Source organism: Ursus americanus, chromosome 14 (genome assembly GCF_024610735.1).
Source record: "Ursus americanus isolate L20-20 chromosome 14, mUrsAme1.1.p, whole genome shotgun sequence".
In the NCBI taxonomy this organism is placed as follows: domain Eukaryota; kingdom Metazoa; phylum Chordata; class Mammalia; order Carnivora; family Ursidae; genus Ursus; species Ursus americanus.
In genome coordinates, this window is record NC_142140.1 from 49,218,750 (window position 1) to 49,242,655 (window position 23,906).

The window sequence follows — 23,906 nt, forward strand, 5'->3', positions numbered from 1 at the left end:
TCTATATGAACCTTGTTCGAAAAGAATGAAATGGGTGGACATTAATTTTTTGCTTCAAAGAAAACATTCCAGCGTGGTTGTGCCTTCTGTATGTGTGTGTGTGTGCATCTTATGCATTTTTTGTTTCTTTTTTATTATAATATTTTTTATTATGTTAGTCACCATACAGTACATCCCTGGTTTCTGATGTAAAGTTCGGTGATTCATTACTTGCATATAACACCCAGTGCACCATGCAATACGTGCCCTCCTTACTACCCATCACTGGTCTATCCCATTCCCCCGCCCCCTCCCCTCTGGAGCCCTCAGTTTGTTTCCCAGAGTCCATAGTCTCTCATGGTTCATTTTGCCTTCTGTTTACCCACCTTTTTTCTTCCCTTTCTTCTCCTACTGATCTTCCTACTTCCTGGGAAACAAACTGAGGACTTCAGGGGGGTGGGGATGGGATAGACTGGTCATGGGTATTAAGGAGGGCATGTATTGCATGGTGCACTGGGTGTTGTACTCAAGTAATGAATCATGGAACTTTACATCAAAAACTAGGGATGTACTGTATGGTGACTAACATAATATAATAAAAATATATTATTATAAGAAAATAAGTTAATTAAATTATGGTTAAAAATAAGTATTATTTTGTGTCGCTCATAAAAGCAATACCCACAGAATTTACACGGCCTCATGAATGAATACACTGGTGAGGGAAACAAAGGCAAGAGAAATGTAGCTTAAATGAAATCTCCTTACAGCTTGCAGCCGACAGATGGATACCCAAAACATGCAGAGCATGACATTCCTCAAGGAACTCGTGGCTGCCTTAATGCCTAATGCTTTGCTTTATCAAAGACCAATGTTGACTTATCTAACAGCAGCAAGCCTCTCAAGGTTCTGAAAGTCTCGCTTCCAAATTCCTCAGAGACTTACTCAATCCCTAACATTCACTAACTAAAAAGTATATAATCAGTCACACTCACAGTCCTAGTGCAGCTCTTTCTGCCCACGGGCCCTGTCCCCATGCCATAATAAAATCTCCTTTTTGCACTGTAAGACTTCCAAGAATTTTCTCTTGGCCTCTGGGCTTGATGATCCCTTGTCATACACTATTCCTTCAAAATTACGTACAAAGACAATATTTGATGCAGAACACATAAAACCACCTACAGCTATCTCTTCCACAGAAACACAGCCTTGCTCATTGAGGCTTCATCCACAGACCAGGACCGGCTCATCAACATCACTTAGGAGCTTGCCAGAAATGCAGACACAGCTACAAAACATTTGCATCATTGCAGAAAGGCCTCTTGGGCGCTTCTGCCTAGCATAATGGATAATAGCGGACCCACGAAGGCACACTGTCATCAACTTTCAGAACATCAGGGACAAAAAGAAGATCCCAAATGCTTGCAGAGCGAGTGAGGGGAGCAAGACACATGTCACGTAACAGGAATCAGAAACCCAAAAGGAAGTAATCTCAACAGTGAGACTAGACCCAATTCTCTATATCTTCAAGTTCACAGAGAAAATTCTAGCCCACCTAGAAGTCTATGCTCAAATCAGCCATCAAGTAAAGGGTAGAACAGAGATATATTCAGACACACATATTCTTAAGAAAACTTTATTCCTCTGCATCATTCTTCTGAAAGCTACAAGGAGATGGGCTCTGCCAAAATGAGGGTGAAAACCAAGAACGAGATCAGGCGGAGCAAGGTGCCACTAGCTTTGCTATAACCCCTGTAGTACTCTTCACCTTTTTAAAGCACATACATCTATACATTCATTCTTAAAGATAAATTTTTAGAAGTCTCAGACCAAGAATCGTCTCCTCCCAACCCCCTCTGGAGACAAGTGTTCCTTCTGTGTGCTCTCCAAGCACCGCTGCTGACCTTCCACCATATTGAATCTGTCTATCCATGGGTCTGACTTTTCGCCAACAACAGGACACATTTGGATGTGATCCAAAGTGGTAACTCAGAAACGTCTGTGGATCTAAACAAAAACAAGAGCAAGAACCTCCCTAGGCTAAAATCACTATGTCTGCAGAGAACAGTTCATTCTGGTGGTCTGGGGGTGAATACATTTTTCTTGCCTATTCCAGCTTCAGAGCCACCAATACTCCCTGGCTTATATGTTCTCCTTTTATCTTCAAAGTCAGCAACATAGCATCTCAAAATCTCTCTGTGACTCCAAGAATTGTGCCTCCCTCTTCCACATTTGGAGGACCCTTGTGATCTATTGAGCCCAGCTAGATAATCAGAATAACTTTTTTCTAGTGTCAGCTGACTAGCAATGTTAATATCATTTGCAACCTTAATTTTCCCTTGTCATGACACAAGACATATCCACAGATTCTTTAGATTAAGATGTGGAAATATTTTGGGGACATTATTCTGCCTACTAAAGTCTTGGTCAGAGGTGTTTTTGATGTCAACTCAGGGGCCCTCCCTTTGAAGGATCAACCACAGAATTTATTTTGGACTTTAAGGTGGATACTTGGACTTTTCTTTCAAAACCATACATGAAAAAGATCTCATGGCTTATTTATTCATATCACGCCAGAAGTATAAATGGCAAATTAACCCTCAACTAAATAAATTCAATATCAACTCAAGGTTAAGGGAAAGCACAAGGAGATTAGAACTCTGGAAGGGAGGCAAGTTCATAAGAATAAAGAATAGAAAACTGGATTCACTTGACTTCTAATCTGGTCTCTTGGGAACAGAGAATCAGCAGGAAAAGTTTCCTTTCTGTCCAGACCAGTAGCCCACAGGGAATGAAGTGCTCTGCAGTGGGAGTAACAATGGAAACAGCGCCTAGTGAGCAGACACGGGGAGCTGTAAATATCTCCTCTGCTTCAGAATGTCAGCACGTGGATCCTTGGACTGGCTGGGACATGGTTGTTATTTTTGGGTTCCTAAGTCTGGCTGGTGGACCCATGCTTCACTGCTTCCTGCTGCCCTGTCTGGGAACAGAGCTTCGTTCTCCATCATCAACCATCCAGGGAGGAATCGGCACCTCCACACAGAGACCTTCATCTTATAGACCCCACCCAGGTGAGTCTGAGAGCTCAGCAGGTATTTCAGGAAAGGGTCAGAGAGAATGGAACCTGAGAACATGTCCTGAGGTCACCTGAGACGAGATAGACTCATTTATAACTACTTATATAATGTGTTCAAAAGAGAAGTGTCCTTCGGACTCAACAATACAGGCATCATTGTTGATGATACGTGGTGGGAATGGAAGACCAGTTGAATGAGACGGGGGAAGGAACGGGGAGGACCTAAAGTGGTTCCAGTGACATTAGAACATATTCAAGGAGTTTGTGCTAAGGGAGCAGGAAAACAGAGTATTGGGCTTAGAGGCATGTGCAGTGAACTTTTAAAGATGTGATGTTTTCGAGCGTGTTCTGTATTTATAGAAAGCCCCAGACCCATGCAGGTAGCTGTTCCCTTGCAACAGCAGTTCCTGAGACATACATTTCTCAGCATCTTCTCTCACAGTGAATATTCATATAATAAATTATATTTAATATGCAAAAAGAGTATGCTAACTAGCTTTACATTGTAATATTTCATTACCAACGTATATGGAAACTATGAAGACATTTGTGAGGTAGAAGAAAAACTCAGCCAAATCTGTTCACTGGTGATAACCACTCATTTAATTACAGGAAGAAACCGTATGATAAGATTTTACATATATTGACTAAGGCTATCTGCCACCCTAGGTGGATGGATGCTGCTATCCCCATGAATTGAGTAAGGATATTCATATTTGGAATGGATTGGTTGTCTCTCCCAAGTTCAAACCACGAATATGTGGTAGATCTGACATTCAAAACCTGGTTGCCTGATTCCAAAAGTTTTGCTTTTAAAATCATTCAGAAAAATCTTTTATTATTTCATCTTTAAGAATTCCCTTTTATTGTCATACATCGTATATTTTGTGTTGTAAATTGCAGGTTTATTCCCTTTGCACATTTTTCTAGAGGGATATTCAATCAGTAAAATGTCTTGACATCATAAAAATACCACTCCTTTCTTGTTTGGATACACTGTTTTCTGCTTTGTTAATTATTCTGGGCAGCGAGGGGATGTGGACTGGGGCTGGAATGCCTCCAGACCCAGGGAAGCTTCCTGCTCATCAGTCTCCCAGGGAAAACCTGAGCTTATTAGATCTCCTTTACTCCTTGTGTCCATTTCTGTCCTCTCTGTGTTTCTGGAACTGCTTTCTTATGTTTCTTTACATACAGGACACAGTGTGATCGTATTAAAATAGAACCTTGTGTTTCCATGTCTGTGGGAGGCTTAACTAACTGGAATTTAAGTACGATTTATAGTCTGATGTTGCAGCTTGCTTTGTGTCGTTACTTTCAAAATTATTTTGGCTGAGGGCGAGAAAAGCATGATAGTAATGCAGTGCCAGGAGGTCAGAGAGAGCTGTCGGTGTGTGTGTGCGTGTGCGTGTGCGTGTGCATGTGTGTGTGTGTGTGTGTGTGTGTGTGTGGTGGGGCATGAGCAGTCCTCAGGGCAATGATACCCGAGTTCATATACTCCAATATGTGAACTTTAAATGCCAGAATGTTCACCAACAGATGGAAATAAGGAGGGGATCCATCTCTATTCACAGAACACCTGGGAACACAATTAATAAGATGCAAAGAACACCATATGAAGGAAGGACTCCCTGTGTCTTGAAGTCCCATCAGTGGCAGGAAAGCCACCTGGGTCCTCAACATTCTCTGCCACCCCCTCTCATCTCTCTCCCTCTTGCTCATTCCCTCACCGCACTGACTGCATGTTGAGATCTGCAGATCAGCAGTAAGTGCCTTCTAGAAGCAGGGCCTTTGCTCTGCTTTCCCTGCAGGGCACCCCCCCCCCCCCCAGATATCCTCCTGCCTCCTGCTCAGTCTTTCTGGAAGCCTCTGTTAAAATGTCACCTTCTTTGCAGGTCTTCCTGAACTCCTATTAAAACGTAGCGCCCTTACCATTCACTGTTTTTTTCTTTTTTTTGGGGGGGGCATACTTTTTAAATTTAATTTTATTCAAATTCAACTAATTAACATCGAGCGCACTATTAGTTTCAGAGGTAGAGTTTAGTGCTTCATCAATTGAACATAACACCCAGTGCTCATTCCATCAAGTGCCCTCCTTAATGCCCATCCCCCAGTTACCCCATCTCCCTCCCCACCTCCAGCAACCCTCAGTTTGTTTCCTATGGTTAAGAGTCTCTCAGGGTTTGTCTCCCTCTCTGATTTTGTCTTCTTTTATTTCTCCCTCCCTTCCCTTATGCTCCTCTGTTTTGTTTCTTAAATTACACATATGCATCATTTATCTGAAATTCAAGCTTATCTGGGTGCCCTGTGTTTTGCAAAACCTAGCAACCCTAAGTGTAGAAATAACATGTAGTCAAAGGGAACCTGCTCATAACCTCTAAATATTGCCTGTGTGGGTCCCCTCAAGGTGGACAAGGGACCCATTTGCCCTCCAGTGATGCAGCCAGCACACTCTTGCCATTAATGGAAAAATGCCTGCCAGAGCAGTACTGTGTTCTTGCCATCAGACTTCAAATTACTGGTCTGGGGCTACTGTTTAGTACGTAAATGTCTACTGGATTTTCTCTTAAACAAACAGAAGCTTCAATGACTGGGAAGATAAGGCTTACAAAACATCAAACATTCACTGCTTTTTTCTGCCGACTTTTTTTTTTCCTTCCTGGCACTTGTCACTATCTGACACAGTGTATATTGTATATATAACTAAATAAATATAACTAAGTATATCTTCTTTGTCCATCTGTGGATTGTAGGGACTTATTTTCTTTTTCAAGTTTTTCTTTAAATTTAAGTTAGTTAACATACAGTGCAATGTTAGTTTCAAGTGTAATATTTAGTGATTCGACACTTCCATACAACCCCTGGTGCTCATCACCACAAGTGCCCTCCTTCATCCCCATCATCTATTTCACCCTCCCCCACCCCAGCAACCTTCAGTTTGTTCTCTATAGTTAAGAGTCTGTTTCCTGGTCTGCCTCTCTTATTTGCTTTCCCCCACTATGTTTGGAGTTTATTGTTTCTTAAATTCCACACATGAATGAAATCATATGGTATTTGACTTTTTCTGACTGACTTATTCACTTAGCATAATACACCCTACCACCATCCAGGTCACTGAAAATGGCAAGATTTCAATACCTTTATATGGCTGAGTAATATTCCATTGCATATATGTACACCACATCTTCTTTAACCATTAATCATTCAATGGACATTTGGGCTCTCTCCATAGTTTGGTATTGCAGATACTGTTGTTATAAACTTTGGGATAAATGTATCCCTTTGAATTAGTGTTTTTGTACACTTTGGGTAAAGACCAAGTAGTGCAACCTACTGAATGGGGAAGATATTTGCAAATGACATATCTGATAAAGAGTTAGTATCCAAAATCTATGAAGAACTTATCAAACTCAACACCCAAATGGCAAATAATCCAGTTAAAAAAATGGTCAGAAGACTTGAATAGGCACTTTTTCAACAAAGACATCCGGATGGCCAACAGACACATGAAAAGATGCTCAACATCACTCATCATCAGGGAAATACACATCAAAAGTACAATGAGATACCACCTCACACCAGTCAGAATGGCTAAAACTAACAACACAGGAAAAAACAGCATTTGCTGAGGATGCGGAGAAAGGGGAAACCTCTTACACTGCTGGTGGGAATGCAAGTTGGTACAGCCACTTTTGAAAACAGTGTGGAGGTCCCTTAAAAAGTTAAAAATTGAGCTACCCTATGATCCAGCAATTGAACTCCTGGATATTTACCCCAAAGATACAGACATAGTGAAGAGAAGGGCCATATGCACCCCAATGTTCATAGCAGCATTGTCCACGATAGCTAAATTGTGGAAGGAGCCAAGATGCCCTTGAACAGATGACTGGATTAAGAAGATGTGGTCCATATATACCATGGAGTATTACTCAGCTATCAGAAAGCGATTACACAACATTTGCAGCAACATGGACGGGACTAGAGGAGATTATGCTAAGTGAAATAAGTCAAGCAGAGAAAGACAATTATCATATGGTTTCACTCATTTATGGAACATAAGGAACAGCAGGAAGATGGGTAGGAGAAGGAAGGGAAGAATAAAGGGTGGGTAAACAGGAGGGGGAATGAAGCATGAGAGACTATGGACTCTGGGAAACAAATTGAGGGTTTCAGAGGGGAGGGGAGTAGGGGATAGGTGGATGATGGGTATTAAGGAGGGCACATATTGCATGGAGCACTGGGTGTTATATGCAAATAATGAATCATGGAACATTACATTGAAAACTAAGGATGTACTGCATGGTGACTAACATAACATAATAAAAATTAATTTAAAAAAAAGAAAGAGGAAGCCTCTTGCCCTGTTGGTGTGAATGCAAACTTGAGCAGTCACTCTGGAAAACATTATGGAGGTTCCTCAAAAAATTAAAAATAGAACTACCCTATGATCCAGTAATTTCACTCTTAGGTATTTACCCAATGAATACAAAATGACTAATTCAAAGGAATGCATGTACCCCAGTATTTTTAGCAACATTATCTACAATGGCCAAACTATGGAAGTAGCTCAAGTGTCCACTAATAGATGAATGGATAAAGAAGATGTGATACATATATACAATGGAATGTTACTCATTCATAAAACAGAATGAAGTCTTGCCATTGGAATGACATGAATGGAGCTAGAGAGTATTATGCTAAGCGAAATAAGTCAGTCAGAGAAAGACAAATACTATATGATTTCACTTATATGTGAAATTTAAGAAACAAAACAAATGAGCAAAGGGAAAAAAGAGAGATAATTAGAGAGAGAGAGAGAGAAACCAAGAAACAGACTCTTAACTATAGAGAACACCCTGGGGGTTACCAGAGGGGAGGTGGTGGGAGGGATGGGTGAAAAGATGATGGGGATGAAGGAGGACACTGTAGGAAGGACCACCTGTTGTAACAAAGTTTGAAACACTATATTGTACAGCTGAAATGAATATTACACTGTAGGTTAACTAACAGGAATTTAAATAAAAACTTTAAAAAATGAAAAAATAAAGGGTAAGAAATAAATGAAAGATGCCCATTTGTTTGAAAATAATGATGGTATTTTTATCTCTCCTTTTAGTCACCACCATCACATGGAACCAGACAATGAGACACAAATTACAGAGTTTACTCTTCTGGGATTTTCAGAGGAATCAGGATTGCAACCCCTTGTATTTGGGCTTTTCCTCTCCATGTACTTGATCACTGTGTGTGGAAACGTGCTCCTCATTCTGCTTGTCGCCAGTGACTCCCAACTCCACACCCCCATGTACTTCTTCCTCGCCAACCTGTCCTTTGTAGACATCTGTTTCACCTCCACCACCATCCCCAAGATGCTGTGGAACATCCAGACTCAGAGCAAAGTCATAACCTATGCAGGCTGCATCACACAGATATACTTTTTCCTACTCTTCGCTGGATTGGATGACTTTCTCCTGACTGTGATGGCCTATGACCGGTTTGTGGCCATCTGTCACCCCCTGCACTACACGGTCATCATGAACCCCCAGCTCTGTGGACTACTGGTTCTGGTGTCCTGGATCATCAGTGCCCTGCATTCCTTGATAGAAAGCTTAACGGTGTTACGGCTGTCCTTCTGTACAGAGGTGGAAATACCCCATTTTTTCTGTGAAATTAATCAAGTGGTTCAACTTGCCTGTTCCAACACCTTTTTAATGACATGGTGATGTATTTTGTAGCTGTCCTGCTGGCTGGTGGTCCCCTTGCTGGGATCCTTTATTCTTACTCTAAGATAGTCTCCTCGATACATGGAAACTCATCAGCTCAGGGGAAGTATAAAGCATTTTCCACCTGTGCATCTCACCTCTTGGTTGTCTCCTTATTTTATTGTACGAGCCTAGGAGTGTACCTTAGCTCTGCTGCTCCCCAGAGCTCCCACTCAAGTGCAATGGCCTCGGTGGTGTATGTTGTGGTCACACCCATGCTGAACCCCTTCGTCTACAGCCTGAGGAATAAAGACATAAAGAGGGCTCTGAAAAGGTTCATTGGGGTTCCAGTGATATAAAGGTCATTCATCCTGGAGCTGAAGGAATGCCCATGACTGCAGGTCTTGCAGCCTGAAAGCCAGGGACTGCTATTCTTAGATCAGGCTGTGGAAGTACAACCTGCCCATTCTATATATTCCCTGGAATTTCCATTTGTTTGAATTCAACTTCTTCATACAGTTAAGTAATGCATTATATTAAGCTTCTGCTCTGTCTGATATACAAACAGGTTCCCCCTTGTCCAATTTCATACATTCCTAATGTTTTCCCCAAACTTGGATCACAAATGCCTGGAAATTTCTGTATCTTACATGGGACATCTTGGATTTCTTAGTAATAATTTCATTTCAAATGATTTATGTCGTGCCATGTAAATTCTCTCCAGATTCCCCAAAAAGACTAAGCATGGCCTATATTCTTCATATGGAAGAAACTAAACTTGGCCCTAAGCCCTTCACATAAATGTAAATGAAAATACAAAACCCTAGTTTTCACCTTGAGTCTGTCGGTCTTTTTAAATCACTATCCTCACTCCTCCTCCTGAGAATGTGGACTCTAACACTGTTCCCTTTAAGTCTCAGGCTCCTGACAGGGGTGCTCAGGCTAGGAAAGTCCGGGCACCCCCTGTGTCCCTCTGCTTGTGGACATTCCCACAGATGCTTCCCTGACCAGAGCCTCTGCTGTGGCTGCACCAGCCCTTGGGTTCTCATTGTGACTGCAAGACAGGCCCTAGCAGCACCATCAGAGACTCTAACAAAACCAGGTTTATTCCTCACAGGTCCTGGAGGGCACTTGGGATGCCAAAGGCCATTTGGGGAGGTCTCAGAAGGGAGAAGGCATCAAGAGGGACAGAGAGCAAGCACTGCTGAGGGATCAGCCTTTATTAGGGTCCATGGCCAGAGTGTTTAGGAATTTGTGGGTTCACCCTTTATAGGACAATTTTATATGTGTAGAAATTGGGTGCTGCAGGGAAAGCGGTCACTCACGTGTCAGTATGTAGTGACCCAGAGATGTCTGAAGAGGTACTTCATGGCTGAGGCAGCCTGAAGGCTTGATCTGGTCATTGTGTCCCAACTGACAATGTGTTTACTCAACTTGATGCTCTTTGAGATGCATGCCTCAGGGTCAATAGCTTCATATCAGGCACTTCCATTACAATCAAAAAGCTTAGTGTCAGATGCTTACTCCATAAATATGCTCCAGTATTTCCTAACTGGGTCCTGATTTTATTCTGCGATTCAGCTCATGTCCAGAGTGCCCACCATAGCCACTGCAGACACATCTCTCTCCCAGTGGAGTCTACATGGCAAGACAAATTTGAATAAACAGATCGACCTGATATGTTCTTAGTGTCAGGATGACCATAAATATGATGAAGCAAAATTTCAAAACACTCATTTTGCTACTACACAAGATACTCCTTTTTTCTGATTTTCCTTTTTTAACACCAGAGTTCATGCTGTGTGTGTACTTGTGGAAGCAAGGAACATTCGTATCCACAGCTAAGGGGGTTTATTCATTGACCTGATGTATTGCTTAGTGTCTTGAATATTTTACTACTGAATTATCTTCCTGTTTCTACTTGAAAATTTCCAAAGATATCTGCTAATATGACTCTCTATGGATCCACAAAATAGCTCCTTTTTCCTGATATTTGCCACAAATTCTAAGGGGTGATGAATGAACAGTATCAGCATCATCCATTCTCTGCCTCCTTCCTGCTCAGAAGTCTCTTCCACCTGCATGATCAGAGGACACTTCACAAATGAGCTGGATGTCCTGCTGGTCGTGCGGTTCAGGGTCACCAGTTCTTGTGCACAGATGCCCACATCCTTCAAACTCTCCCAGTCACCCGGAAGGGAGCCCACATATAGTCACTTGTTCATAAAGCCATCAGAAATAAACGTGAATAACAGAACGATCATGACATCTTTCCTCAGTTGTCAGATCCTGTGCCACAAATAAAAACAGCACATGTTCTAACTGCCTCAGGTCTGTTCACTCAGATGATTGTGTCAGTCAGCTCTTGCTGTGTAACAGGCAGTCCTTGTCAAATGGGATAGCGTACTGATGTGGGGTGGCCGAACACAAGGGTCTAGAAAAAATTCTTAAGACATTTATATGGTGCAAAAAGATGCTTTTATTATAGCACGGGGACAGGACCTGTGGGCAGAAAGAGGTGCACCAGGATTGTGAGGAGTGACTGATTCTGTACTTTTAAATGTGTTGGGGGCAGGGAGTAGAGATAATGTAAATTTCTAAGGAATTTCTCTATGCTGACCTTGAGGTTACAGGACCTTGGAGGTCAGACTGTTGTCAAGATAATCTTAATTTTAGTTTCTAATGAAGTATCAATCATAAGGCAGCCATGAGTTTCTGGAGGAGTGTCACACCTGGCACGTCTCAGGGATTCATCAGCGGCTACAAGTTGTAAAGACATTGACTTGTAGCTACATATATCTTCCCTTTGTTCTCTTTATCAATAATACCTTTACAATGAAACGGCATTGTATTCTGGGAAGCAGTTCTGATCTCTGCTGGGCTCCTCATGGGTCTAAAGTCAGGTGTGAATCTCTGTGTTGTGTTTCTAAGGTTCATTGATGGTGTCGTGTGTGGCTGTAGTGCTCTTCTGTCTCAGCCAATTTATGGGCCCTTATTACTACATTTCTACATGTAAAGTATTCTTCTATTTACGAATTAAATAAACTTATCACGTGAATTATTTGAATTTCATCGTGCTATTCCTATATCTATATAACTCTTGCTTTCTTTCCCTGTTAGAAGAATTGTCTCCCAAACCTTCAGTGGAGCCAGTTATCTGTGCCCCAGATCCTACCCTTAGCCATGCACCATAGACATTTTCCCAATTAATCAAAACATTGGAGTATGATAACACACAACAGACTGCATATTTAGAGTGCACAATTTGATGAATTAAAGGAGCTACAGAAAATGAGGATCCCTCTTGGATAAGGGCAATTTGCACTTAAGGAACGCAATTAAGTAGCAAAAAAATTAAATCAGTTTGGATATATTCTGCCGCATCAGCTGGTACAGTGAATTCCTCATGGCATAACTGTGAGTGTGGTCTGACTCTGAGGCCTTGAGGCAGTGACACAGTAAAAGGAGCTCGTGATCAAAAATGAGGTCACCCATTGTAATTTACATCTTTGTCTGTATTTCTGCATCCTTTTATTTCAGGAACATTCAAAAGCTCGTTCTTTTCAGTGCTATCCTCTCCCGCTTTCTCAAGATTCCTATCAACATGAAAGATGAGATCATAAATGCGTCTGTGTGTGTACATGTGAGTGAGCTTATTTGAAAGAAAATGTATGCAAACACATGCATACACAAGACACAACCATTGCCCGCAAATGTTTTCTTTTAGGTAAAGTAGGAAGTTCAACGCACTTTATTCACTCCCCGCAATGTCTGTATGAAATTATGGCTAGAACCCTGCATTACCTTCAGAAATAGAGAAAATGATGCTCAGGATGCTTAAATTTTAATATTTACCTAACAAAGCAGTTAACTTTACGTACGGTCTTAAATCAAGTACAAATAGAAACTTGCAACATGTACTCTTCACTTTTGTGTTGCTTCTTTAATTCACCACAGTGTAGCCTTTACACATGCAGACTGTTGTGTGTAATTATACACCAGTGATTAAGTTCAGTGGAACAGATCTAATGGTGCGTGGCTATAGGTAGGATCTAGAGCACAGGCAGCTGACTCTCACTTAAGAGGGGTCAGAGGTACCACTTTTAATGGGGAAGAAAGCCACGTGTGAAAATTGGATGTATGAGCAATGGATTTATATTTAAATAATTCACATGATAAACCAATATATTCTGTGAATACGAGATTAACCTACATGTGGAAAGGTAGTAATAAGAACCCATAATGGCTGAGGACAGAAGAGCACTACAGTCACACACTACATCATGGTTGAGCCTTAGACACACCACGTAGAGATTCACACCTGACTCCAGACCTGTCAGGAGCCCGGCAGAGATCAGAAATGCTCACGTGATGTGTTGAGCACTTGGTCTTTTTTTTTTTTTTAATAACAATATGTTTTTATTATATTACCTTAGTCACCATACAGTACATGCCTAGTTTTTGATGTAAAGTTCCACGATTCATTACTTGTGTATAACACCCAGTGCACCATGCAATACGTGCCCTTCTTACTACCCATCACCAGCCTATCCCATTCCCCCCCCCATGCCTCTGAAGCCCTCAGTTTGTTTCTCAGAGTCCATAGTCTCTCACGCTTCATTCCCCCTTCTGTTTCTTCTTCCCTTTCTTCTCCTACCGATCTTCCTACTTCTTATGTTCCATAAATGAGTGAAACCATATGATACTTGTCTTTCTCAACATTTGCTGCAACATGGACGGGACTGGAGGAGATAATGCTAAGGGAAATAAGTCAACCGGAGTGAGCACTTGGTCTTATACACAACTAATGAGTCTTTGAACATTTTATCAAAAACCAATGTTGTACTGTATGTTAGCTAATTGAATTTAAATAAAAAATGCTCACCAGCATATAATTCCATATGATTGTAACGGTATTATGATATCCCATTTGACGATGACAGCCTGTTACACAGCAAGAGCTGACTGACACAATCATCCAAGTGAACAGACATAAGGCCATTAGAACGTGTGCTGCTTTTTATTTGTGGCGTATCTGACATTAAGGAGAACAAGCAAGATCATACGGTTATTCAAGTTCCTTCCCAATGACTTTATGAACAAGTGACTATATGTGGGCTCCCTTCCCAGTCACTCTGGGAATTTGAAGCACATGCACGTTTGTGTAAAGGAACTGGTGATCCTGAATCACATGCCCAGCAGGACATTCGGCTCTCATGTATGGTGTCCTCTGATCGCCCAGGTAGAAGAGATTTCAGAGCAGGACGGAGGCATGAAATGGATAATGCTGATATTGCTCATTTGCCATCCCATAGTATTTTTGACAAGTATTAGGAAAAGGGAGTTATTTCATGTAACAATAAAAGAGTCATATTAGCAGGTAGCATTGGAGGTTTTCAAGTAGAGACAGGAGATGACTCGGTGATAAAACAGAAGACACTAAGCAATCCTTCACCTCAATGAATCTTCTATGCTTCAGTAAGTAGATGCACAACATGAAAAAGAACTGTTTCGGATAGTAATAAAATGGATGGTTTGAAATGTTGTACCCTTGTAGTTCTTAAATAGTTTATTTTTTTAATTCCAGTATAATTCCATCATGGTATTAGTTCCAGCTGTACAGTATAGTGATTCAGCAATTCTCTCTATTACTCAGTGCTCATCAGGATAAATGTACTCTTAATCCCCATCACCTAAGGCACCCATCCCCCGGCCACCTCCCCTCTGGCAAACACCACTTCGTTCTCCATATTGAAGAATCTGTTTTGTTGTCTGTATCTTTTTTTCTTTATTTGTTTTGTTCCTTAAATTCCACATATGAGTGAAATCTTATGCTATTTGCCTTTCTCTGACTGACTTATTTCACTTAGCATTATACCCTCTAGATCTATCAATATTGTAAAAGGCTACATCAAAATAATATGTTTCACTACATCAAAAGCTAATGATGTATTGTATGGTGATTAACATATCATCATAATAAAAAAATTTTTTAACGATTTCTTTATTATATTATGTTAGTCACCATACAGTACATCCCCGGTTTTCGATGTAAGGCACGATGATTCATTAGTTGTGTATAACACCCAGTGCACCATGCAATACGTGCCCTCCTTACTACCCATCACCAGTCTATCCCATTCCCCCACCCCCCTCCCCTCTGAGGCCCTCAGTTTGTTTCTCAGAGTCCATAGTCTCTCATGCTTCATTCCCGCTTCTGATTATCCCCCCTTTCTTTATCCCTTTCTTCCCCCACCGATCTTCCTAGTTCTTATGTTCCATAGATGAGAGAAATCATATGATAGTTGTCTTTTTCTGCTTGACATATTTCACTTAGCATTATCTCCTCCATGCCGTCCATGTTGTAGCAAATGTTGAGAACTCGTTCTTTTTGATAGCTGAGTAATATTCCATTGTATATATGGACCACAACTTCTTAATTCAGTCATCTGTTGAAGAGCATCTTGGCTCCTTTCACGATTTAGCTATTGTGGACATTGCTGCTATGAACATTGGGGTGCATATGGCCCTTCTCTTCACTACGTCTGTATCTTTGGGGTAAACACCCAGTAGTGCAATGGCTGGATCATAGGTTAGCTCAATTTTTAACTTTTTAAGGGACCTCCACACTGTTTTCCAGAGTGGCTGTACCAACTTGCATTCCCACCAACAATGTAGGAGGGATCCCCTTTCTCCACATCCTCTCCAACAATTGTCTCTTGCCTTGTCTATTTTTGCCATTCTAACTGGCGTAAAATAAACTAATAAAACATTTCTGCACAGCAAAAGAAACAGTCAACAAATCAAAAAGACAACCTACATAATGGGAGAGGATGTTTTCAAATGTTATATTCAATAAGGGGTTAATTTCCAAAATACATAAAGACCTTATACAAGTTAACAGCAAAAAATTAATAACAATTCCATTAAAAAATTGTCAGAATACATGAACAGACATTTCTCCAAAGAAGACATCCAGATGGCCAACAGACACGGGAAACGCTGCTCAGCGTCACTCATCATCTGGGAAATGCCATCCAAAATCATGAGATACCACCTCACAGCTGTCAGCATGGCTAAAATCAACAACACAGGAAACAACAGATGTTGGAGAGGATGTGGGGAAAGGGGAACTCTCTTGCACTATTGCTGGGAATGAAAACTGGTGAAGCCACTTGGAAAACAGTCGGAGGTTCCTTAAAAAATTAAAAGTAGAACTACCCTGTGATCCAGGGATCACAGTACTGAGTATTTACCCAAAGAAAATTCATCGTCATATTTGTGGTCATCTCTGACACTAAGAACATATCAGCTCAATCTCTTTATTCAAATTTGTCTTTCCTTGTAGACTCCAGTGGAGATGCACGTTTGCTAGCCAGTATGTGCTGGTGACTGCTAGGCTTTCTGGACACCTAGGTGAATCATAGAATAAAACAAGAGAGCTAGTTATAAAGCACAGTAGCATGTTTGTAAAGAAAGTGTCTCACATGAAGCTTTTATTTCTGAAACACGCATTTCAAGGACAACCATGCTGAATAAACATATTGTCCAGTGTGTGACACTATTATCAGATCAGCAGTCAGGCTGTCTCCAGCCATGAAGTACTGTACAGAAAGATCTGGGTGACCTCGATACTGAACCAGTAGTGACCCTCCTTTCTCTTTCCCTAACAGAATTTCACTCGTATGTTTTAAACTGGTCAATAAAGAGTGAACCTAGAAACCCATAGCCACTCTGCCCATGGACTCCAATAAAGGCTGGGCCCCAGTTCTGGGCGTTCTCTCTCTTGCTCTGAATCTCTGACTCTCTGCACTTTCTGCCTCTGTCCTCCAGGACCTGTGAGGAATAAACTGGTTTTGTTAGAGTCTCTGATGGTGCTGCTGAGGCCTGTCTTGCAGTCACAGTGAGAACCCAAGGGCTGGTGCAGCCACAGCAGAGGCTCTGGTCAAGGAAGCATCTGTGGGAATGTCCACAAGCACAGGGCGCAAGGGGTGCCCGGGCTTTCCTAGCCTGAGCATCCCTGCCAGGAGCCTGAGACATAAACAGAACAAGGTTAGAGTCCACATTTTCAGGAAGAGGAGTGAAGGTAGGGATACAAAAACACTGACAGATTCAAGGTGAAAACTGTGGTTTTGTATTGTCCTCTACAATAAGGTCACATGAAGGGCTTAGCAATGTAGTGTTTTCCATATGAAAAATACAACTCATGAGTTTTCTTTTGGGAAATCTAGGGACAATTTACTTGGCATGGTATAAGTCATTTGAAATGAAATTACAAACTGAGGGCTTCAGAGGGGAGGGAGTGGGGGACTGGGATAGGCTGATGCTGGGTAGTAAGGAGGGCATGTATTGCATGGAGCACTGGGTGTTATACACAAGTAATGAATCATGGAACTTTACATCAAAAACTAGGGAAGTACTGTACTACTGTGTACTAACATAATATAATAATATAAGAAGTATAATATAAGAAGTACTGTGACTAACATAATATAATAAAGAATATTATTATATAAAAAAAGAAAAAAAAAGAAATTATTTTTAAGAAATCCAACATGTCCCATGTAAGATATAGAAATTTCCAGGCATTTGTGATCCAAGTTTGGGGAAAACATTGGAACACATGGAAACAGACAAAGTAGAATACTGTCTGTATATCAGACAGAAGATTAATAAGTGAGTTACTTAAAAGTGTGGAGAAATTGAATTCAAATAAATGGAAATTCTAGGAAATAAATATGAGGTGCAGATTCCACTTCCCTAGTCTGATCAAAAGAATAGCAGTTCCTGGCTCTGAGGCTGTGAGCCCTGCAATCATGGGCGCTTCTTCAGCCCAGGACAATGGGCCCTCACATCACTGGAACCGAAAAGGTTCTTTTCAGAGCCCTCTTTATGTCTGTGTTCCTCAGGCTGTAGATGAAGGGGTTCAGCATGGGGGTGACCACCGTGTACATCACCGAGGCCACTGTACTTGTGTGGGAGCTCTGGGGGCCAGCAGAGCTAAGGTACACTCCTAGGCTTGTACAATAAAATAAGGAGACAACGGAGAGGTGAGATGCACAGGTGGAAAATGCTTTATACTTGCCCTGAGCTGATGAGATCCCAAGTATGGAGGAAACTATCTTAGAATAAGAGTAAATGACCCCAATGAGGGGACCAGCACCCAGTAGCAGAGCTGAAAAATACATCACTATGTCATTAAGAAAGGTGTCAGAAGAGGCAAGTTGGACCACCTGTTTCATATCACAGAAAAAGTTGGAGATTTCCACTTCTCTGCAGAAGGACAGCCACCACACCATTAAACTTTGTAATAAGGAATTCAGGGCACCCATCACCCAGACCACCAGAACCAGCAGTGCACAGAGCCAGGGTTTCACGATGACTGTGTAGTGCAGGGGGTGACAGATGGCCACAAACCGGTCATAAGCCATCACAGCCAGGAGAAAGTCATCCAATCCAGTGAAGAGTACAAAAAAGTACATCTGTGTGATGCATCCTGCATAGATTATGACTTTGCTCTGAGTCTGGATGTTCCACAGCATCTTGGGGACGGTGGTGGAGGTGAAACAGATGTCTGCAAAAGACAGGTTGGCCAGGAAGAAGTACATGGGGGTGTGGAGGTGGGAGTCTGAGCTGACGGCCAGGATGATGAGCAGGTTTCCAAACACAGTGATCAGGTACATGGAGAGGAAAAGTCCAAATAGGAGGGGCTGCAGCTCTGGGTCCTCTGAAAATCCCAGAAGAAGAAACTTGGAAATTCGTGTATCATTGCCTGGTTCCACGTGGTGCAGGTGACTACCAGGGAGCAAAAAACTAACGTGGCTATTTTTTTCAATAATGAATATTACAAATATCGTTGAAATTCTACAGTCTTCGTTTCTGCAATCACAAATTCAATATCCCAGTTTTGTATGGAACTTGTCCCCTTTCCAGACCCCCATGCCAGCTCTGAATAAAATATGCATCCCACAGTAGGCCTTTTCCTCAAGTACTCATGTATTCCATACTTTCTGAGAAAGTGAGAAATTCTGTCACACGTTTGAGGAATAAACTTGAGTAACAGCTAACCTCCAGGCAAAGAGTACAGGTGTCAGGGAACAAGTGTCTGCACATTCAGTGATGGAGAAGATAAGCAAATAAAAGGTCAGATAGAATATCAGAAGGTGACAGGTGCTATGAAGAAATACAAAGTGGGATAAAAGGGAAGAGTGGATGAGGTGTTATTTTTTACGGGGTGCTGGGGTAGGCTACACACATTTACACAGAGGCCTCAGGAGGAGACAGCAGGAGACCCAAGGTTATCCAGGGAAGCGTGTGCCCATCAGAGAGAATAACGCTGCAAAGGCTCTCAGAACAGACTTGCGTTTTTCAAAATTAATTTTTAAAGCTTGAGTGTGGTTGACACACAATATTACATTAGTTTGGGGTGTACAACACAGTGACAACAGTTTAAACATTACGCCGTGCTCACACGTGTGGAGCTGCCATCTGTCACCACACAACGCTCTGATGATACCACTGAGTATATTCCCCACGCTGTGCCTTTTATTTCCATGACCCATTCATTCCTTAAATGGAAGCCTGTATCTCCCACTCCCCTTCACCATTCTGCCTTTCCTTTGTTCATTTATTGGTTTAAAAATCACTACCAGGCTGTTCTCACCTCCAGGCACAATAATTAGGCAAACAGGTATACAAGGCAAGCTGCCGATATCAGATTGTCTTTCCCCTAAAAATGTCAAACCTCATCCAAATTCCAGGAGTTAAGTCTCCTGTGAGCATGTAATCATGGGTCTCCCTTTTAAGAAGGTCATTTTGTGTCCAGTATTTAACGAAACAAAAAAATCAGTTCCAAAAACTTTGAGGAAGAAAAGTGGGGAGAAAGATCTAATAAGCTCAGGGGCCCCCAGAGATGGTGAGAAGGAGCAAACGTCCTTGGTTCTGGCAACACTCCAACCCCAGCTGCAGTGTCTTGATGCCCAGAATAATAGAGAAGCAAAAGACAATTTATCCAAAAGAAAATGTAGAGAGGATTTTGCTTTACCAAGTCATCTGACCCACTGAACACCCCACCAGAATAACAAGTAAAGGGAAGACACCCACAATTCACTAAAGGAAATGCACACAGAGCAACAAAAGTGGGGGATTTTAAAAAAATTATTTGCTAAAAATAAAGAAACAAAAAAACAAAGACTCTGGATTCTGGGAAACAAACTGAAGGTTTCAGAGGGGAGGGGGGCGAGGGGATGGTCTAGCCTGGTGATGGGTAGTAAGGAGGACAAGTATGACAAGGGTGTCATGCACAAATCGTGAATCATGGAACACTGCATTGACAACGAATGAGGTACTGCACCGTGACTAACATAATAAAAATACAGAAAGAAAAAAAATAGTTTTATTTTTTATTTTTTATATACAATGGAATATTACTCAGCTATCAGAAAGAACGAGTTCTCAACATTTGCTGCAACATGGACGGCACTGGAGGAGATAATGCCAAGTGAAATAAGTCAAGCAGAGAAAGACAATTATCACATGGTTTCTCTCATCTATGGAACATAAGAACTAGGAAGATTGGTATGAGAAAAAATGAATAAAGAAAGGGGGGGTAATCAGAAGGGGGAATGAAGCATGAGAGACTATGGACTCTGGGAAACAAACTGAGGGCTTCAGAGGGGAGGGGTGGGGGAATGGGATAGACCAGTGATGGGTAGTAAGGAGGGCATGTATTGCACGGTGCACTGGGTGTTATACGCAAACAATGAATCATCGAACTTTGCATCAGAAACCAGGGATGTACTGTATGGTGACTAACATAATATAATAAAAATATTATTATAAAAAAGAGTTTTTTAAAAAATTTAAAAAGATATTACTTATTCATTTGAGACAGAGAGATACAGAGAGAGAGAGCATGAGCATGAGTGGGGGAGAGGCAGAAGCAGACTCCCTGCTGAGCCTGGATCCTGTCTTGGAGCTTGATCCCAGGACCCCAGGATCATGCCCTGAGCTGAAGGCAGACACTTAACCCAGTGAGCCACCCAGGCGTCCCCGTGAGAATATTTGTAAAAGAAGGGCATTTCCTGCTGATGAGGGAAAAGCAGTGTGAATGAAGAGCCCGTTAGAACGTCCTGGATGCAGAGGGAGTGGGCAGCCAGCGTGGGTGCTGGGGTTCCTCCAGATTCAGGGACTGCACACTGTACTTTTATTTCCCCAATCGCCTCATTACGGTACCCACATCAGGCCCTTGGTCTGGTTGTTATTCCGTATTTATTCCTATGTGTTTGGCCACCCTTGTTCTCCTATGGCCCAGTAACAGACGAGGCTGGCCCTTCTCTCAGGTTCCTCTGTCTCATCTTTTCTCTGTAATTCCTGGGCTTTGGGTTTTGATCTCTTTAAAACAAAAACAAGAACATTTATGTATTTCAGAGAGAGAGAGCGAGAGCACGGGAGCATGGAGAGGAGGGGCAGAGGGAGAAGGGGAGAGACTCTCAAGCAGACACTGCACTGAGCGCAGAGCCTGGCACAGGGCTCATGTCACAACCCCGAGATCATGAGCTGAGATGAAACCAAGAGCCAGGCGCTTAACCGACTGACACACCCAGGCGACCCTCAGTCTCTTTCTTACAAACACTATGGCGCACTCTATTCCTGCTTCTGATTTTGTCCCACATGTCTAGACGTCCCTACAATATACTCTATAAAATCTGACACATGCCACAAAAACCCATTTCTTTCCTTCCTTCACATGAATATCACTGAGGACATCAGTCACATTCACATTTATGTCACCCACTCTGCTTTCTTCATTTAACAAAGATCCAAGGGAGCAGGGACCTCACCTCCTTCATTCACTTTCGCAGTTTCATATAGGTGTGCATTTAGACAGAAACACATTTTTAGAAGATAGAATTTATAAAATAAAAAGAATAGCGGGGAAAAGAAAACCGGGATAAATACAGTGGATTCAAAACAACCTTATTCATCAAAACTGAATATAAAAAGACTATCTTTTGCAAGAAAATATATAAAACAACAATAATTTCATCACATTAACACAGGCATCTAAATAAAAATGGAATGGGCGAAAATATATAGGAAAATATAATTTATAATTATTATTGATTCTAAAAATATGCAGAGAGCAGTGTCTAAAATTATAATGTCATCCTATATAAATGTAAGTGGAGTCAAACCTGCTTGTGAAAAAGATGTAAGTTGAATGCCAAAGAATGTGTTGCACAGGGTGGAGGAAGAGGAGTCTGGTTTAGAAAATAGATCTAATCACAAAAGGCAAAAGGCAGCAGTAAGCAGCAGGCACAGATGTGAAGTTAGACAGCAATGCATACAAAAGGCAGTTTATTAAGACTCACATAAAAAGCAATGGATGGGGGACAAAATATGACCGACTGATAGATTTGACCCTTCACATTTATAAACCCTCACACTAGCTACCCAATACATCTGTACATACACGCAAGAATTACACAGCAAAGAGCAAACTTGGCTTAAATATTTGTAATTCTTTGGTTGAAAGAGTGCAATCAAAAACAAGGAAGAAATGATTCAGCAAGAACAACACACAAACTAAAACAAGAGTAAGACCGCTCAGAGCCCAGTATACAAGGAAAGAACTTGCACAGACGATTTGGGATGCAGAAAGTAAATGGCTAATAAACCCCCAAATACATCCTGCCTCTGGGTAATGAAATAAGTGCAGACTAAAGCCCTTTAGCATATGCCTGAATGTGCTGTAAGTAAACTTCTGGAGCAAATACCTATGTGAGAGAGGATTCTGTGAGATGTGTGTCTCCAGAACAGCGGTTGCAAGGTAGCACCTCCCTCCACTGGTCAGGGTCTCTCTCATGAATGCAGAATATGGTTGAATAGACCACATCCTAAATATTTTTAGTTTTAGTTTTTTAAAGATTTATTCACTTATTTGGGAAAGAGAGTGTGAGCAAGGAGAGGGGTAGAGGGAAAAGTAAAAAAGAATCTCAAACAGACACAGACCCCCCCCCCCCCCGCACTGAGCAGAGACCTGGCACAGGACTTGATCCTGGAACCAGAGATCATGACCTGAGCCAAAACCAAGAGCCAGAGGCTTACTGACTGGGTCACCCAGGCACCCAGTAAAACTCTTTTGTAAATGCCCTCACTGCTCCGCACCTGCCTCCATCCCTAATAGTTTATTTTCATATTCCTCTTCACTGCAAATCTCCTTGGAAGTGTTCACATTTTCCTAAAGAGAGTGCCTCCCATTCCTTCTTTAGTCTCATCCAACCGGACTTTTATTCCCACACTTAGTGATCTACGGTAATCCTTGTATTGCCAAGTGCACAGACATTTCTTTTTTCAACATATTAAATAAATGACTGTAAATGAATGAGTTCACCAGGCCAACAGACACAGTGATCACTTGGCTCCAGGCTAGGCTGGATGGGTGGTCAGGTGACCTCAGGCAAAAGCTTTCAGCTTCCATTCTCTCTGACCCTTTCCTGAAATACCTGCTGAGCTCTGAGACTCACCGGGATGGGGTCTGTGAGAGGAAGGTCTCTATGTGGAGGTCTGAAATCCCTCCTGGATGGTTGATGATGGAGACTGAGGCTCTGTCCCCAGACAGGACAGCAGGAAGGAGTGAAGCATAGGTCCCCTTGCAGACCTAGGATTCCAAATGTAAAAACTATGTCTCCACCAGCTCAAGGTTGAACATGCCCAGGGGCTGCAGCAGATGAGATATTTACAGCTCCTGTGTTTGCTGTATCTGTTCCCTAGATACATGTGTCTAATGCTCATCAGACACATTTACCATTATTACTCCTTGAGCACATCTTCCCATGGGAACTTATCTGGACCGAACAGAGTTTTTTCCCGTAGATTCTATGTTACCAAGAGACCAGGTTAGAATTCAGGTGCATCCGGTGTTTATTAGTCCTCCCTGAACTTGCTGGATTTCTAGAGCTCTAACATTGAAACTTTCCACAGACCTGAGTGAAATTTTTTTCCAGATCAAAGACTGAGGAACCTGTGTTGACTACATCCCTTGGATCTCCAAAATATTGACTTACGGTGGGAGCACAACTCCTGACAGCTCTAGAAAAATGTTCTTCCTTCTCCAACAAGCAAGAGTATTCCTTTGCTACAAAACCATG

At 41.8% G+C, this 23,906-nt stretch overlaps 1 protein-coding gene and 1 pseudogene across 1 annotated transcript; one reads left to right on the top strand and one right to left on the bottom strand.

Moving 5' to 3' along the window:
• The first annotated feature begins 8,181 nt into the window (after nucleotides 1-8,181).
• LOC123796647 (olfactory receptor-like protein OLF4) lies at nucleotides 8,182-9,113 on the top strand (annotated as a pseudogene).
• An 8,490-nt stretch (nucleotides 9,114-17,603) lies between these two features.
• Nucleotides 17,604-23,672, bottom strand: LOC123796650 (olfactory receptor 7A17-like). Its single transcript, XM_087867731.1, has 2 exons — nucleotides 23,644-23,672; nucleotides 17,604-18,549 (listed from the first exon to the last, which is right to left on the bottom strand). The coding sequence occupies exons 1-2, from the start codon at nucleotides 23,670-23,672 to the stop codon at nucleotides 17,604-17,606; spliced, it is 975 nt and encodes a 324-aa protein (XP_087723857.1).
• Nucleotides 23,673-23,906: the final 234 nt, after the last annotated feature.

Coding starts and splice junctions, on each gene's coding strand:
- LOC123796650 (XM_087867731.1), bottom strand. CDS start 23,672: ATGCACCTGAATTCTAACCTGGTCTCTTG. Junction 18,550..23,643: donor AATTCTAACCTGGTCTCTTG/GTAACATAGAAT, acceptor GCTCCCTGGTAG/TCACCTGCACCACGTGGAAC.